Source organism: Electrophorus electricus, chromosome 25 (genome assembly GCF_013358815.1).
Source record: "Electrophorus electricus isolate fEleEle1 chromosome 25, fEleEle1.pri, whole genome shotgun sequence".
Taxonomy (NCBI): Eukaryota; Metazoa; Chordata; class Actinopteri; order Gymnotiformes; family Gymnotidae; genus Electrophorus; species Electrophorus electricus.
The window spans coordinates 2,466,700-2,483,847 of NC_049559.1; the positions used below are offsets into that span (position 1 = coordinate 2,466,700).

Genomic DNA, 17,148 nt, shown 5'->3' on the forward strand with positions numbered 1-17,148 from the left:
ACGGCAGCCCAGGTGCGCCAAACGCGTTCAGCGTTATGTTTAAGGTAGCGGCTCGCCTCAGCAGTCGCTCGGAACGCACACCCGCAGAAACGTCTTTGGCGAAATTGCAGGCCGAGCGATTGAAAGAGAAGCCTTTACATCTTGGGAGACGGTGAAGCTGAACCAGTCGGATAAAGAGAAGTCTGGTAAAGGAAAAGGCTCAACACGTAGGCTGTATCCTAGCAACGGTGGCACGCTCGTGTCGAAGCTTCAGGATTTTATGAGCGAAGTCTGGGTAGGTTAGCCAATTAGCTAAAGCTATCTTAGACGTCCTAAACCTTTTTTCTGTTATTAGAAATGTCGTTCTGCTTTCCAGCCAAAAGGTCGACAGAGTGCTCTGCCTTTACTTTCAGGTTAAAAGCATCAGTAGCATGTTAAAAGTAATGTTGGATAAAAAGCAGCCATGCTAGCTGGATTGTTGGGTTATATTTACGAGCTAGGGTTAGCTAGGCTAGCTAGTCGGTTAAACGATGCATTCTTCCCTTGACTAGCTAGTTAGCATTGTTAGGTTTTATATTTAGCCATAACTAGTGACTTGGGTTACTTGTTTCACGACTCTTCGTTTTAAAACCCATCTAAGCTATCTATCGAGCTACGAAAACCTGCATACATTGAGCTACAATGCTTAGCTAACATCTGTTGAATGTCAGGCTGGTTTTGTTTTGTGATATTAGTCTTGATTTGGCTGTATGTTCTTTTGTAACCTAGCTAAATCAGTGATGGAGAACATTCATCTTGCTGCAGAAGATGATGACGACCTGTATTCAGGTTACAACGACTACAATCCAACATTTGACTCAGAGGTAGGTGTAACACATACACATCATGCCGAAACTCGGTTAAAATGGAACTCTTTATTTGATTTATCACAGTACTTTTTGTGTGTGTGTGCAGGAGCTCGACAATGATGTTGGCTTTCAGCAAGCTGTCAGGACCAGTCATGGCAGAAGACCCCCAGTAATAACAATAATCAATAACCCAATACAATACACAGAACACACTTGCAGGTGCACACAGTAAAGGCACCTCTTAGCATTTCAGAGGTGCACCCAAATTAGACTTTTAAAATAGTATAAAAGGTTTTGCTGTGTGATATTTATGACTGTAGGTTTCTACATATGTAGTCCTTTAGGGGAAGATTAACACACTCTGCGTGCACACTGTCTGTGTATATTTTCTTAATTGCCTGATCGTGTGGTATATTTTAGATTATTATGCGTGTTTTGTAGACATGGCAGTTAGCTTTATAGACTACGCTTTGGAGACGTTTCGGGTACATATGTATGATGGAGAAGGATCTAGCTGCCTGTGACAGGAAAGAGTCACTAATTTTGTTCAGTACAACTAGTTTAGGATACACATTCAGTCATATTTTTATTTCTGCAAAGATGACTGCAAAGCTTCCTGGCACATACACTGGAGGAAGACCCACAGGAACCGCTTTTGGTGTAAGTAGTGCGAATGAACCTTCTCCAATGAATGATGAAAGGTGTATCTATCACACAGAGAGAGAAGGAAACATACAGTATCTTAGCATGTTTGCTGTTTCAAAACCTCAGGGAGAGAGCAGTCAGGGCAGGGTTGGTGACAGACTCTTAAAGGTGAGTGAATGTGTGGTTTGAGTGTGCTAGACAGCAGACAAAAAAGTACTGAGGAAAATCAAACATAAATGACTTTCGACTAAATAACATGCTTTTGACAATCTGAAACAAACATCACTGCAGTTCGCAGGATGCCTGACCGAATTCAGCCCCCTCTGAAATATAACAGTGTGTGATGCCCCTGGTGTTTTCCATGATGTTCTTAATGTGGTGTTCTTTAGTCACGGCTGCCTTTGGGCTCTGCAGCAGGAAGACCTACAACTGGAGCTGTGCAGGTAAGAGCTCGACAAAGGCCTTAAGTGGCCTTAACTGACTGAAATGGTGATGTTTGCTTTTCATTCAAATGACAAACACGCCGCAATATATGAGCTAATAAAACATGCGTCTACATGCTTGTTGGATTATTGTGTGAAGGAAGGGGCTGCTCGTCCTATGACTGCGGTGCGGGCGGCAGGATATTCATCCACTTTCACCAGAGGTAAGCGCGTGCATGACGCATCCTTCCACGCATGTAACTGAAATAATATTAACGTTCAGTCATTTTGATGTGTGCCAGATATGCAGTTGCTAGTTGCCCTTTAAAAGAATGTATGTTTTCCATTTCATTGATGCTTTTCTCTCTCTCTCTCTCAGGTTCAGCCTTTGATCCACTCGGACAGTCAAGAGGCCCGGCTCCTCCGTTGGAAGGCAAAATTGAAGACACGTGTGTTCCCTGTTTTCTTTTGCGGTCCAGTGCACAAGGACCTGCCGCTTCTGTTGCATTTTTATAGCTTTTTATAATGTACCGAGGTTTTTGGTCTTTCATTTATTCCATTCGTGTTTCAGTCCAGACGAGAAGATTAAGATCCTGGAAAAGAAGGTGAATGATCTGATCGAAGAGAGCTGCCTGGCCCACGCTCATATGGATCTGCAGCTGGTGGGTTGAACACTACCGTCAGGGCTTTAACTCTAAAGCAGAGTGCAGACCTCTCTGCAGACCTCTCTCTCCATCACTCTGTACTGTCATAGTGGAGTTTACCGTCCCAGTGGTGGTTGTGCGAATCACTGTCCCCTTCTGTCTTTGCGTTCCCTTGATACCTGTTATTTTCATACAGGCTCTAGAAAAGGCCAAAGACGCTGGGCGGAAAGAACGGTCACTGGTGAGGCAAAAGGAACAAACTGGCACCGCGGACCATATTAATTTGGACCTGACTTACTCAGTGAGTCCATTTCTACTGATTACAGTCGCACTCGGCCATTTCTAGCGCTTGTGGGAGCTGAGCTGTGTTTTTCTTATGCTCAGGTGCTGTTTAATTTGGCAAACCAGTATGCCAATAATGACATGAATACAGAGGCCCTGAATACCTATCAGGTCATTGTGAAGAACAAGATGTTCAATAATGCAGGTAAAAAAAAATGTATATATATATATATTTGGTCAACCAACAGGTTTTTTTGGAGTGTTTGCCAAGTTCTCTTCATTGAGCAGAATGGGTCAAGAGGGACAGTTTCTGTTCAGAGGTGTAGCCAAAGAAAGACAATCCCAGTCTTCAAGACACAGACATCCTATGTGGCTAATAACATAACCATATAAACTGCAAATATTTCATTTAATTGTGTTGATATTTTATTGTGTTAAAATTTTGTTGTACTACAACTACTATGACCATAAAGTCTTACCTAATATTTGGGAGTTTGGCTATAAAATACATTTTTGTATATGTATTAATGTATTGATTGAGATTACAATTAAGATGACTGTCACTTTACCACAGGAGACAAAACACTTTTGTCAAATTGCAAGTTATCATTAAATGAAGTGAGGTCTTCTCTCTTCAGCTCCCAGTGTTTAAATGTCATCTTTTCTACTGAACACAAAGGGACATGTGTAAAATATGTTTGTTTTAATCCTTTAAATGTTTTAGTTCTGATCACAACTTCTGTTTGTCTGTTCTTTTTATGTAGGAAGGTTAAAAGTGAACATGGCTAACATTTACTTTAAACAGAAGAACTATCTCCAAGCTATTAAATTTTACCGAATGGCTTTAGACCAGATTTCCAGTGCACACACAAAGATGAGGTCAGTTTTTACAGTGGCACCTGTATGTCACTCAGTATGATATAAACACATGGTACATTTTTCAGAATGGACCATGATGGTTTTTCCTTGTTCTGTGTCACAGGATTAGAATCATGCAGAATGTTGGTGTTGCTTTCATTCGCATGGGCCAGTACTCTGATGCCATCATCTCCTTTGAGCACATCATGAGCGAGAGCCCCAACGTAAAGACAGGATTCAACCTAATCCTCTGCTACTATGCCATCGGCGACCGTAAGATGATGAAAAAATCTTTCCAGAAGCTCATTTGTGTGCCCCTGGGCATTGATGAGGAAGACAAGTATATCTCTACAAATGTGAGCTCCAAAACACCGATAGGCCGGAGGAGTTTTGAAATGTCCATATAAAAATGTTTTATGTGGAAGGTCTCGCAACGTAGGAGGGTTTGTGCCTAACGGTGTTTGAACCTTTCTCTTTTTTTAGGATGACCCTCATGGCAGCTTAGTGATCGAAGCCATCAGGAATGATCAGCTTCACCAAATGGAGCGAGACAGGTGTCGCAGCGCCCAGACAAGTCACTCGGCATCAGTAAAGTCTCTGCTTACAGTCATGCTGTGGAGTGTTTCCATTTATTTGTTAACACAATGTATCGCTCTGTTCATTGTAGAAAAGGACTGGCTGAGAAGTACATCATGACCTCAGCAAAGCTTATTGCCCCAGCCATTGAGTCCACCTTCGCTGCTGGATTTGACTGGTAGGCTTCCTTACCACGTTCTAAACGCCTGTGGAGGCGCTTGGCCAGTGGTAGCATTTTTAAGATTACATATCATTTGAAAGGGCAGTTGCGTCCCTTCAGAGTGTACAGATATAAATCTGATATTGGCTGAATACAGTACCATGGTTATTGTTGTAGGTGTGTAGATATGGTTAAAGGTTCACAGTATGTGGAGCTTGCGAATGATCTAGAGATCAACAAAGCTATCACGTACCTAAGACAGAAGGACTTCAAGCAGGTGAGGCAGTTCCTAACACACTTTGGACGTCTGTGGCACGTTGCTTTTCGTGTAATTCGTATGGCTGCCTGCGATGCATGAATTAATACGGATGTTTTGCCACTGCCTCTGTATTTTCATTTTGTGTGTGTGGTGGTGTTGTTTTTTTTTCCCCTTTTATCTGTCTCTTCAATGACTCACAAACTCACATTGTCGGTTTTCTTTTCCCACTCCTCCATCTGCTTGCCTGTTGAGACTGAGGTATGTGTCCTGTGATTGCCAGTGTCTCTTCATGCTGAATATTGGGCCTGTCTTACTGCCCCTGTCCTTTTATGTAGCAGTGAGTAAAATGAGGAGGACCAGTCACGGTGTTTGAGGTCCAAGCACTGCTTCCTTAAGCTCTAGTACATTTTAACCTGCTAAACTCAAGGCTTGCTATTTGGTTATTAATGTTTAATAGTATTATACAGTAACTGCTGTGATTGACTTCAGTAACTAAAACTGAAACTAATATAAACGGTATGGAATTACAAGAATGAGGAATAGAAGTCTTAGGTGATAATTGTGGGTCTTTCAGAGCCAAGATTTTTGAAATGGGTTGCGTAGTTATAAACCACAGGGCTGTAGGCTAGACGGTTTTTTTTTTTAAATTACCACGACGGTCTGACACGCTGGTGCCCTCTTGCAGGCGGTGGAGACGCTGAAGGCCTTTGAGAAGAAGGACAGTCGGGTGAAAAGCACGGCAGCTACCAACCTCTCCTTCCTGTATTTCTTGGTGAGTATGTGAGCAAAGTACACAACGAGGTTGCAGTCACCATTGTGAAAGACCGTCTGAGGTTACACTCCCTCAGAGATGTGAATTTGTTTTTTATGTATTGAACTTTATTTCAGTGATTATCTATCTATCTATCTATCTATCTATCTATCTATCTATCTATCTATCTATCTATCTATCTATCTATCTATCTATCTATCTATCTATCTATCTATCTATCTATCTATCTATCTATCTATCTATCTATCTATCTATCTATCTATCTATCTATCTATCTATCTTTCTTTCTTTCTTTCTTTCTTTCTAGGAGAAAGACTATGACCAAGCTGACCGCTATGCTGACCTTGCCATGAATGTAGACCGCTACAACCCAGCGGCACTCGTTAACAAAGGCAACACGGTTTTTGTCAAGCAAGACTATGAAAAGGCAGCTGAGTTCTATAAGGAGGCCCTGCGTAACGACTGCTCCTGCACCGAGGCACTCTACAACTTAGGTCAGCCATCACGGGGATCAGTAGAACTGCCAGTTGCATCGCGCAGCCCTCGAAACCGTCCATGTTGCCGCATTCTCTTGCTGCTGTTGTATCCGCCGACCTGCTGTCTCCCACTCTGCTCTGCTCCTGTAGGGCTGGCCCAGAAGAGGCTGGGACGGCTAGAGGAAGCCCTCGACTGCTTCCTGAAGCTCCACGCCATTCTCAGGAACAGCGCTCAAGTCATGTACCAGCTAGCCAACCTGTATCCTTTAAAAAAAATTATAATAATAAAAAATAAAGCCTTGAATTACGTAGTCGATGCCGTAGAGTTCTGATACTTAAACCAGGCTGTAGATATGAGCTTCTGGAGGACTCTCACCAGGCTACGGAGTGGCTCATGCAGCTGATCAGCGTCAGCCCTACTGATCCGCGGGTGCTGGCGAAACTGGGAGAGTTGTACGACAACGAGGGCGACAAGTCACAAGCCTTTCAGTACTATTACGAGGCAATGATTCATTCTTTTCTCTTACTTTGAACCCACTAATGTATGTGGCACATTTTATATTTATTGAACCATACTGCATGAACTGTATTGGCTGGATTAAGCCTAGTCTTGGGCTAAATGTTAATAGTAATCTTTTATTTTGGATGTAGAACTGATGTAAAATCTGGCCTTTAATGTACACAAGTGAAACAGGTTATTATAATTATGTTTAATTATTGTGCACTATCTGAACCAGGATGCATTTGGAAGTTTCATGGTTTGCTAGCTGAACTTTTACTGAAGCCACTTTCTTTCCAAAGTCTTTCAGATACTTTCCATCAAACATCGATGTCATTGAATGGTTGGGAGCATATTATATTGACACACAGTTCTGTGAAAAGGCAATCCAGTACTTTGAGAGAGCGACACTCATCCAGTAAGTTGTTGTTATTCATGATTTGCATGTACCTCACACTTTCATCCAAAGCGACTTGGATACCTACATTTATACATGGTGTGTGTGTGTGTGTGTGTGTGTGTGTGTGTGTGTGTGTGTGTGTGTGTGTGTGTGTGTATATGTATATATATATATATATATATATATATATATATATATGTGTATATATATATGTGTATATATATATATATATATATATATATATATATATGTGTATATATGTGTATATATATATGTGTATATATATATATATATATATATATATATATATATATATATATATATAAAATTTTAGAACTGCATGTGATTTAATTAATGCCGATGTGAATTGCAGGCCAACTCAAGTTATGTGGCAGCTGATGGTGGCAAGCTGTTACAGGAGAAGTGGTATGATTGATATATTTTTATGTATTTTATTTTTTGATTTCAAACTAGCGATTAATTCTTTTACCATTTTATTCCCAACATTGGGTCAGATTCATAAAACCCGACGGTAGCCACGCCACGCCACACAAATAGTGCGACACGGTATTTCATTCCTGCTCATAAAGTCATCGTGGCGATAGCCCACGTGTTGGCTTACCCAAATTCACCCAAGGTGAAAGCCAATCAAAATCGACATGGAAAAGCGGTCATACATGTCAAAGACCCACGCCAAGATACAGATGATTATCTAATTAGCTAAATGGGTGCGTGTGCACAATATTGTCGATGGCTTGTGCAGCAGATGTTATCGGGCATAGCCAAAATATCTTAGATCAGCCACGCCTGTGCAGAAGTTGATGTCGCAAGCAGTTCATTTCCAAACACGTAGGACATGGAGCAGGATTAGCACACGCATGCAGACGTTTGTTCTCGCCCCGTTCAGCATTTGCAATGTGCCCGACACGCGTGCATGTAAGAGAATGTAACAATATATAGTGAAAAATCATACGACGGCTACATTTGCATGTGTGACCAAACATTGTTAGAGAAAACATTGCAACTTGCGGGCAAATTTATCATCAGATTCAGGTGGTATTTTCTGTGGAGTGATGTTCTGTTATGAATTGGTAATGTTAAATGCAAACTTGCCAGGATAACAAATATTTATGAATGAGGTCGTGTAAAATCTGGCGATGTGTTTTATGAATTTGAATTATAATTGACAGCATTTATTGTCTCCCTCAGGCAACTATCAGAAAGCACTTGAGACCTATAAGGATATTCATCGGAAATTTCCAGAAAATGTAGAATGTAACGTACACAATTTTTATGATCCCCTATCCCCTTCTATAATTTTTAATCTTGCAAGTAATTGTTTAGTGGCATTACTTCAAGTGAGTGTGTCTGTTGGTCAGGTCTGCGTTTCCTTGTGAGACTCTGCACAGACATGGGCTTAAAGGAGGTACAGGATTATGCCACCAAACTCAAGAAAGTGGAAAAGATGAAGGAGATCAGAGAACAGGTGTAGTGCCAGTTCCTTCAACACTTGTGTGTGTGGGTGTGTGTGTGTGGGTGTGTGTGGGTGTGTGTGGGTGGGTGTGGGTGTGTGGGTGTGGGTGTGTGGGTGTGGGTGTGGGTGTGTGGGTGTGTGTGGGGGGGGGAAGCAGCCAGAGAATTTCAGCATGCATGTTTTGAACAAGAAACAGCTGTCGTCTGAAGGGAAGGATTCTTGGATCGGTAGCTGCTCTCAGAGAAAGGAATGACTCCCAGCATCAGCCCCTGTTCTGTTCAGTCTCGCTTTACTGTGGCAGCAATAAAAAGCATACGTGAGGATATTCTGTGATTTGGCTGAGCTTCTTTTGACTAATACCCTGTTTTCCAAATTTTAACCCAAGGATCTAACTTGAAAGGAACTAGTTAGAGAAATGTGTATGATTTATGATCTCATTTTGTAATCCCCACAGCCCACTTGTGTCTGACATTCTGCTGTACCAGTTCAGCATCATTCTTAAGATTTCCTTGTTATCCTGTCTTGCCACTTCAGTCCTCTGCTGTAAACTCCTTTCTTTCTCACTACGTCTCTCTCTGTCTCGTCTCATAGAGGGTGAAGTCGGGGCGAGAGAGCAGTGGCCGTAGTCGTAGAGATGGCAGTGTCAGCAGCGGTGAGTTTTTCTTCATTGGACACGCAGAGTCCTCCAGGATCTCCAGATCAGTTTCAGAGCAGCAACCTCAGTCTTCATAGTGTATAAATGATTCTAACTGGATGACGAGGTCGGTATCTAAATCTCAGTGGGCAGTGTTTACCTAGTGCACACTACAAGCTGTAGTCCTCAAATAACAGGTAATCATTTGAGGCTCACCAGAAATCGCTAATTAATCATTTCCTACCTCCTGAATGTCTTCCAGTCAAAATATGCTTCTGCCAACAGGCTGCAAGGTGGCTATGGGTATTTTCTTCTCCGATTGAATTGACAGTTCCACATTCCCAATTTATCCAAAGTTTGATTATCAAAACAGTCCAGTAGCTCTGAGTCACTCAGCTGGTATTCCAGTATTTTAATCTCATAGCATTTAGCATTTAGTAATTTGTATTTGAAAGGGAAACGCCAGGTTTGTAGCTATCTTGGCTGGTAGGGGGATGAAGATGAACAATGTTATTGTTTTTCCTCTTTAAAAGAACATTTGGATGATGATGATAAACTAGGAAATATGCATGTTATCCACATCTGATGTCCCATGAGGATGCATGACTAGTTCAGATACAAAAGGATAATTTTAAGAGATGCATTTAACCCAAAACATTAGAGGTCGTTATTTGGAGAAACCTTTGGTAGTTCATTACTGTCAGGCTTGGTGTATAGTCTGAGTTCCCTCTACGTTCCATCAGCTTCTTGCTTAATATATCAATACATCTTCAATTTACTATTCTACCATTAACCTGAAGCTCCTATAGAGGGGTTGTGTTTACCTTTCATTCTCAGTCTGTTGGAGAGATTGCAAAAGGTGATATTATTAGTTTGTTAAAACCAGTACTTATAAACATAGACTCACTTTACTGGCAAATATGAATCTTCATCTTTTTATGATTATTAATAGTGCATAATGCTGCCCTTTTTTGCAGCTTTGTCTATGTTGATGCAATGACGGTAAAAAGCTGGGTTTTTTTGTTTTTGTTTCTACGAGCGGGTGCTGCGTTTAATTCTGCTAGCCGCTACCGGGACAACTCTACATTCTGTCTTGTTACGTTTGCAATGCATGCGCAGACTCAGAAATGTGAAAGAAATTAGAGTAAGGGTATACATGCACTGAGAAATCAGATTACTGAGCCAAAATCCAGATCTTAATCACATTTCTTAATCTGATCTCTAGGCCATATGTGGAGTGTGCTGTTCACATGACAACTCGAATAATCCAATAACTGGAGATCTCTGATTATGGATTATTATGTGCATGTAAATGCACTCACTGTTTCTTCGAGGTTATGAGAACAATATTTACATATCTCTGCCTGTTCAGCCTGCAGTAGTTTAGTGTTGTAATTTTCAGGCGCATTTCAGCTCTGAGTGCTTTTTAATTGAGGCACAATACAGGGCAGCCAATTAGAATAGCGCTCATTTATCTTATATTTGTCCTAAAGGCACAGTAACAGAAACAGCCTGTTTAACTCTAAAGGATAAAGAGACATTGTACAAAGACTTGTGACTGGTTTTTAGAACAAAGTCATACAAATGTGGTAAGTGGACATCAAGGGAAAACATAAAAGACAAATGCAGGATTGGGTCCTTTGTTTCCAGTCAGGGGCTCTACATAAAACGGCTGTTGGTGTAGCTCTCGGTGATCCTGATCCCTGTGCCGCAGATATAAGAAGGGAGAGAACACGTTCTTGTGTTCCTTCGCTTCGTCTTTGATCTCTCTCGCTTCCTTCCTTGTTTGTCACGTCTCCCGAGTTCTTGGCAGGGGACCTCACAGGACACTCGCACTCCTTCATGTCAGTAGCTTAGAAATTCATATTAGGAAGAAATGTAAAGTTATTTTATTAAGCATGCCAGTTTATGGTTAAACGACTGACATAGTAATACGTTTTTAGGTGTTGAACGTGTAGTTGTTTAGTTGATTACACATCTATTACTGCAGGAATACAGACAATGGTCCGTCATAGCCTCATAAGCTCTATTCACTGTCTTGCACTCACCATTTTCTGCCTGTGTTCTCACACTTTGGTGCTGAGGTGTCCAAGCTGACACAAAGCCCTGCAGTGTTGTAGAGCAAGAGGCCATGTGCAGGGCTTTTCACGCAGTGCCCCTTGGCCTGTACCAAAGAAGACAAAAAAAGCTACATTGTTGCTTTAATCTTGGTTCCCTTAGCATTCACACTGACACATCTACCATCGACCCACAAGATGTAAACAAAAGTCATGGATAAGTCACTTCCAGACTGAACAGCTTTTGTGACGTGTATTTTGTGACGGTAACCACAATAATGCTAGCCGAACCGAAACGGTCCTCTACCTTGGGTTAAATGCACGTGTGGGGTTTGTGTATGTGGGATGGTATCTGTTTCAGTTGAAAACTCAGGAAGAGTTGGCAAAATGTATTTAGGAGGCAAAACTGTGAGGGCATGTTGAATACATTTTTTCCCCTCGGTATTATTCAGGATACAGAACCAAATGCTACTGAGGCATTTTACCACTTTATTGGTCCACGACTTACTTTGTTTCGTGTTGTCACCTGGTGTTTAGGGGTCGTACCTCGTCACGTCACATCCTGCATTTGGTCCATTCGGTACCTTTGGTCTAGACTCCGTTCTGTACTGAAATCAGAGTTCGTCAAGAAGTGGACCGAGACTGATCTGCTCATGGGGTCTCGGTTCACTTGTTTGGTGTGGACTGTGTTTCAGAAGGCAGCGTTCACACTTGCTCTAATGAACTGTTCAATCATACCAGGGTTTATTTTTATTTGAACTAAAGCTGCCAATAATCCTCTTTGCCCTTTAGCCAATGATTATACTCCGCAGAGTTCAGCTACAGCCTATACCGATGAGATGCTCAACCAAACATTGTTGATTGGTAATTCTTGGGCTTCAAAAGTTACATTAACATTTAACATTCATGGTTATAATAAAATATAATGTGGATATTGAGTTCAGGTTACTGAATTCCATATCAGTGCTTGAGGAAAACAACTGTCAGGGTATTTAAAAAAAATCTCATGTGCATTGGGGAGTAACAAAGGTTTTTTCCTTTACTACTTCCCAGAATTCTGTGGTTTTCGAGGTTGTTCTGAGGTTTCCATGGTTACCCAAGCTGCCAGATGCTGGTCTCATATGTCCCAGAGTGTTGTTATATTTGAGAAGCCAAGATGTGAAGTACAGCTCGTGGCAAACCTTACCATGTTGTCTCATAAACTGATTACAAAAAATGTAAAACCGATAGTCTGGGTATAGTTCTTTGTTTGTTTGTTTTTTGTCACAATTCTTAATGTGAGATATTTCTGTTGTATAACTAGATGTGCTCTGATTTGGGCCAGTGTGAAAATTTAAGCTGCAGAATTTATGGCCTTTTCTTCAAGTGCTCATATGATTTTTATTATTGCTGTTTCATCACTTCTCATTAATAGCAGATGAGCTTCAGTGTTTCAGTGGTTGATCTTTACGATCAGGCTCGTACGGACGTTTGGCCTCCTCTCGCTTTCTTTTCTTTTACACTTGCAGCTCAGTATTCCACATTGTAAAGATATTCCTGTGGGAAAGGAACATGGCATGTGTGACCAGTGCGTCTGGGGTGTGTCTCTCAGACAGTGGGCAGAGTGGCCACGGAACCAGTGCTAAGGGGGAGAGGCTGAGTGCCAAGCTGAAGACCCTCCCAGGATCCAACGAGCCTTACGAGGCCAGCGCCCAGAGGGACGTAGGTGAGCAACGTCACTCCACACGCCTCAGACGTCTTCGCACTGTTTATGGTAGTTTGTGTGCTTCCTGGGAATAGAACCTATGACCTTGGTTTTGCTAGAACGTTACTGTTCCCCCTCGGTACCCCAACTGAAAATAAATCCTTTTCCCCCCGCTCTTGTGTAAAAGGCAGCAAGGTCTGTTGTAGCGCACACAGCAATATATTCTGCCTGCCTGTCACTATGATGCTTCCAGCTGAGTCTTGACAAATTCCTGGCTACTCCGTCACATTTTACAACTCGTGTCGTTCTGTCAACATGCGTCTGGACGTTTTTCATAGGTTAGGTGTGACACGGTACAAAACACACCAACGGTACAAATGAAGTCTGTAATCTCATTTACAGACGCTTCTTATGTTGACCCACTGGGACCTCAGATGGAGAGACCAAAGACTACAGCAAAGAAACACATGGCGGAAGACGAGTTTGCAGATGAAGAGTTGGGGGATGACTTACTGCCAGAGTGATTTTTTTCTCTTTTGTAGTCGCCACATTCCTTAATGGCTTTTTCACAGTAAAAATACAAGTGTAATGTAAAGAGACAGACGCCACAGAAAATACAAATCCCCTACAATGTCTGGTATTCATATTTATCGGTTTCATATGGAAATTGTATTTGAAATACCATGCTAACTCGCAGTGAGACATAAAAAAAATCCCCGGATGTATTTATTAAATTAAGTCGCTTTATTCTACTGTCTCTGCGCTGTTTATTCATTTTTACTCGGTTGTATCCGTCCTCTCTGCAACGTGACCACCGTGGTCCATGATCTAAGTGAGACGAAGTCGTAAAGACACTAAGCAGAGTCTCTCTGTGGTCTCCCGAGTACTCGGCACGGCGATGCTTAATGACGCGCCTATGGGTGGCTTTATCCTGCTCAGATCTTAGAGTCCGTACTGCACTACGGAAACACTAACGGTTTCAAATCAACACGTACAACCCTGCAGGTTAATCGCTGCATTAGGAACACATTCAGGACACACGAAAAGCGGCGAAATTAAAAAAAAAAAAAAAAAAAAAAAAGCTTTACGCAAGAGTTAAGGAGGCGCAAACGCAGTGAGAGTCGCGCATAGTCCACTCCCAAAGGCTGGTCTGCAGCCACGTTCGGAATACAGCGATATCAAACACCCCAAACTAACCTCGTTATAAAAGTACGACGTTGCGTGCCGTGGCGAGGCTATTGGTTTGCCTTCAGCGCGAATATGCGCGGTCGCGTGCTTCTGCTCCCGTTCCTACTGCTCCTCGCGAGCTGGCGCGATAGCGGCTCGGATGCAAAGGGAAAGAAGGCGCGCAGGAGAACGTGCCTCGACCTACCGGAGATGATCCTGGAGCAGATCTACGGCCGCTTGTCGGTCGGCGTCCTAAGCGCGTTCCACCACACCCTGCAGCTCGCACACGAGCAGAAAAACCTCAGCTGCCCGTCGGCGGGTCGTCTTGTACCCGACAGGAGCTCGCGCACGCCAGTGAACTTCCTCAGTCTCTCGCCCTGGGCTTACAGGTACGGTCGCGTGAAGCACGGTTCGTATGCTTTATTACAACATGTCCAAATCAGATTACAACAGGAATACATGCTGCTTTTTTTTGGAAGCTGCGTAACGAAAGTCGTTTCTTTCTAATGCCGAATGGAGAATCTCCCATGACCCGGCGAGGTTTCCACGCTTCATCCCAGAAGCGTACTGCTTGTGCAAAGGTTGCCTGACTGGTCCAAACGGGGAGGAGAGCGACCAGTACCGCAGCACGCCGGTCTACATTCCCACCGCCGTGCTCCAACGCACGGGCTCCTGCGTCGGGGGCCGTCGTTCTTACCTCGAGAGCTACGTCTCCGTGGCAGTGGGCTGCACGTGCGTGCCCTTGCTGGAGGAGAGGGCCATCAAAGCGCCCGGCAGGAATCGGAGCGCGCCGAGAGCGACGCCCAAAAGCACCAAGGGGGAAAAACTGAAAACGCAATCTGTAGCGGGGCACTGAAAAGCCTGTTTTTAGATCTAAAAGAAAATGTGTGCCTTAGGAAGCAGTCGCTTATTCTGAAACCAAGAATATCGGAACATTGCCAGCATTGTGCTGAATGATTTCAGTATTTCACATGCACGATGAGGACAGACTGCTCTCAATGATGTAATCAACTATTACGCTCCTGTGGAACAATTTACATATTGTGCCTGAATCTCTTATTTTTTTAAACAATAATAACTGCTGTACTGTGTACCACAATTAGACGTTTGTCAAGATACCAATCGGTTTAATATTTACAAGTGATAATCACAATAATAAATGCCAAAACTGGCTCACCACAGTTTGGATGGTCTAGCACAGTTTACACCGTTGTTTTTTCTTTTTATGGTAGTCAGTAACAAAGTATGTATGTGGGGATGTTTGAATGCTCAGCAGTTCAGGGTTGTAGTTACTTTGTGATCATTTAAGAAGGATTCAACGTCCATACCAAGCTTGGTTTACGAGAAAAGCCTTGACTCATAGTTCACATAACACCGGAATTCGTTGGCGAGATTGTGAGTGTGTTTTGGAAGGTAAGTGCACATTTTCAACCCCATAAGTTTCCCTGCAAGCTCCTCCATGATGGCCCCTGAAACCAGAACGATGAAGCACAAGGCATGAATCGGATATGGACCTTCTGACTTCATGCAAATTATTTATAAGTTATATTTGGGATTTATTAATAAATTGGTTTGCTACGGTTCCTCTGACAAACTATAACAGTAGCAAACATTTCTTTTCAAGATGTCATTGCAAATGAACTATTGAAGCAATTATCTACTTTTTTCCAATGCATCAAGTTCAAGGAAGTAACTGGTGAAGTGTGAAAACTTTTACAGAGCCATCTTTGCCTCCACTCACCTGTACAAAGCAGGATCTTGCTTTTGGTCAGGTATTTCAGAGTGAGCGCCACCTTACTGAGACACTCCTCCGACAGGTACGGGGGATCTGCGATCACGATGTCAAAGCTCTGCGGAAGAACCTCCTCAGGCAAACACAGCGGGTTGCTGTAGTCATAGAAGACAAACTCGTCGCCATAAGCAGAGAATCGGCGGTCGAACTCGAACAGCACGGCCGACGAACAGTTTTCCTTCTGCGACGCCAGCTGCTTAAGTTTCTGGTACACACTGGGTGCGCTGACGCAGGCTATTCTGCAGGCCAGAATAAACACAACGGAAGGATGGTCAAGGTGTCGACATGACCGCCACACATTAAACATGATTCCTGGCAGAGGAATTTGGGTATTTTGGACAAGCTGAGCTCAAGAGAGTAGGAAAATAGCCTGAAAAATGACTAACCTTCCTTGTTTTCCTGCTTGCTCTATGGCTTCCTCAGCTAAGCGCGCAGCCGTCTCATTACTATACCAGAACTGGCTCATACCCTGGGTACGGTCAAAGCAAGAGCTATTTTAAGGCACATCAGCATGACATCCTAGTCCAGTATCATCACCGCAAACCTAAAACACTACATAAACACTTAAACCCACCATATCAGAAACACTTTATGGATGTACAGTCACTGACTATAGCCCATGAGCTACCATGTCCCAAGTCTTTCGCAATGGTCAGTTTTTGACCAGCTCAGCTGTTGATGGGTGCCAGACAATTCGCAACCCGGCGTGTGGAAGCGGCGTTGCGTTAGTAGGAGTGTGCCATTAGCACACCAGTGTCGCTGCTGTGTTCACAACCATCCAGCGCTTGAGGGTGATGGACTAACCGTGCACAGCAGTGTCGGGCTACAGTCCGTGACTGCACACCTTTAAGACGAACCCATAGGGTGTGTGTGAGGTGACCAGTGAGTGAAAGTGTGGGGTACATGGCCGGGAGCACACCCAGTCCTCTCGCAGGGCGCCCACGGTGTACTGGTCAGAGAGCCGTGCCGCTTCTTCCATGCTGGCGGCACAGAACTCCCGCAGGGCCGCAACAGTAGCGGCCGACAGCCGCGGCATGTCGTCGTCGTCGCCGTCGCCATCGATCATGGCAAGGTCGCTAAACGGGAACTAGACACACGGAAAAGACAGCTCGTAACGACACGTGGACGTGAATGGCCTGAACGGCGCGTAGCTAAGCTGGCTCACGTTAGCCGGCTGGCTACATCGGTACGGAGTCCGTAGATTAGGCGTAGACGAACAAACGCAAACGCTACGTTTTCAAGTAGGCGTCCGAAAACAAACAAACATCTTACCGGATTTTAAAGTGAATGCACCCAGCTCCCCCTGTAACGCGTCTTGCGTGGTCTTTTTCGTCTAACAGTATGGCAAGCGTCCGTGGACAAACACGCTCAGACTCCGCGCAACTGCTCGCTGTCGTTCATGAGCACTTGTGCTCGGTAGAGGGCGCTGTCTACTCCAGTGGCTTCTGTGAGCTGCGAGGATCACCAAAAAAATGTCCCTTCAGTCGTTCCCACGGCGTGTAAAAGTTCAAGACTAGGTC

General features: G+C 43.4%; 3 protein-coding genes and 1 long non-coding RNA gene across 7 annotated transcripts; 2 read left to right on the forward strand and 2 right to left on the reverse strand.

The window, feature by feature from the left end:
• Positions 1-15: 15 nt before the first annotated feature.
• On the forward strand, positions 16-13,416 carry ift88 (intraflagellar transport 88 homolog). Of its 3 annotated transcripts, none has more exons than XM_027027928.2 (27): positions 16-274; positions 748-842; positions 934-996; positions 1,428-1,487; positions 1,862-1,915; positions 2,055-2,118; positions 2,274-2,343; positions 2,466-2,556; positions 2,735-2,839; positions 2,923-3,025; positions 3,585-3,699; positions 3,803-4,034; positions 4,162-4,232; positions 4,346-4,432; positions 4,592-4,691; positions 4,926-4,931; positions 5,359-5,445; positions 5,753-5,939; positions 6,072-6,180; positions 6,273-6,423; positions 6,723-6,838; positions 7,194-7,246; positions 8,030-8,095; positions 8,200-8,306; positions 8,886-8,946; positions 12,577-12,690; positions 13,072-13,416. In XM_027027928.2, exons 2-27 carry the CDS (start codon positions 759-761, stop codon positions 13,191-13,193), a joined length of 2,478 nt encoding a protein of 825 aa, XP_026883729.2. In that variant the 5' UTR covers positions 16-274; positions 748-758; the 3' UTR covers positions 13,194-13,416. The 3 variants fall into 3 exon arrangements, with proteins under 3 accessions (XP_026883729.2, XP_026883730.2, XP_026883731.2); XM_027027929.2 differs by having other exon boundaries at positions 5,756-5,939; XM_027027930.2 differs by lacking the exon at positions 4,926-4,931 and having other exon boundaries at positions 17-274.
• Positions 8,953-14,123, reverse strand: LOC113588654. Of its 2 annotated transcripts, XR_003411874.2 has the most exons (4): positions 14,042-14,123; positions 11,494-11,593; positions 10,977-11,092; positions 8,953-10,780 (listed from the first exon to the last, which is right to left on the reverse strand). It is a non-coding gene; the product is annotated as an uncharacterized LOC113588654 (long non-coding RNA). The 2 variants fall into 2 exon arrangements; XR_003411873.2 differs by lacking the exon at positions 11,494-11,593 and having other exon boundaries at positions 14,042-14,122.
• Positions 13,786-15,031, forward strand: il17d (interleukin 17d). Its single transcript, XM_027027933.2, has 2 exons — positions 13,786-14,225; positions 14,356-15,031. Exons 1-2 carry the CDS (start codon positions 13,930-13,932, stop codon positions 14,690-14,692), a joined length of 633 nt encoding a protein of 210 aa, XP_026883734.2. The 5' UTR covers positions 13,786-13,929; the 3' UTR covers positions 14,693-15,031.
• On the reverse strand, positions 14,947-17,019 carry eef1akmt1 (EEF1A lysine methyltransferase 1). The gene is made up of 5 exons (XM_027027932.2): positions 16,901-17,019; positions 16,548-16,715; positions 16,015-16,097; positions 15,578-15,867; positions 14,947-15,305 (listed from the first exon to the last, which is right to left on the reverse strand). The coding sequence occupies exons 2-5, from the start codon at positions 16,692-16,694 to the stop codon at positions 15,175-15,177; spliced, it is 651 nt and encodes a 216-aa protein (XP_026883733.2). The 5' UTR covers positions 16,695-16,715; positions 16,901-17,019; the 3' UTR covers positions 14,947-15,174.
• Positions 17,020-17,148: the final 129 nt, after the last annotated feature.

Excerpts from the sequence above, each read along its gene's own strand:
- il17d (XM_027027933.2), top strand. The coding sequence starts at position 13,930 with ATGCGCGGTCGCGTGCTTCTGCTCCCGTTCCTACTGCTCCTCGCGAGC. Across the intron at positions 14,226-14,355 it reads CTCTCGCCCTGGGCTTACAG|AATCTCCCATGACCCGGCGA; the intron begins GTACGGTCGCGT and ends TGCCGAATGGAG.
- eef1akmt1 (XM_027027932.2), bottom strand. The coding sequence starts at position 16,694 with ATGATCGATGGCGACGGCGACGACGACGACATGCCGCGGCTGTCGGCC. Across the intron at positions 16,098-16,547 it reads GCGCCCTGCGAGAGGACTGG|GGTATGAGCCAGTTCTGGTA; the intron begins GTGTGCTCCCGG and ends GACCGTACCCAG. Across the intron at positions 15,868-16,014 it reads CAAGCAGGAAAACAAGGAAG|AATAGCCTGCGTCAGCGCAC; the intron begins GTTAGTCATTTT and ends TCTGGCCTGCAG.
- ift88 (XM_027027928.2), top strand. The coding sequence starts at position 759 with ATGGAGAACATTCATCTTGCTGCAGAAGATGATGACGACCTGTATTCA. Across the intron at positions 5,446-5,752 it reads TCTCCTTCCTGTATTTCTTG|GAGAAAGACTATGACCAAGC; the intron begins GTGAGTATGTGA and ends CTTTCTTTCTAG. Across the intron at positions 12,691-13,071 it reads CAGCGCCCAGAGGGACGTAG|ACGCTTCTTATGTTGACCCA; the intron begins GTGAGCAACGTC and ends TCTCATTTACAG.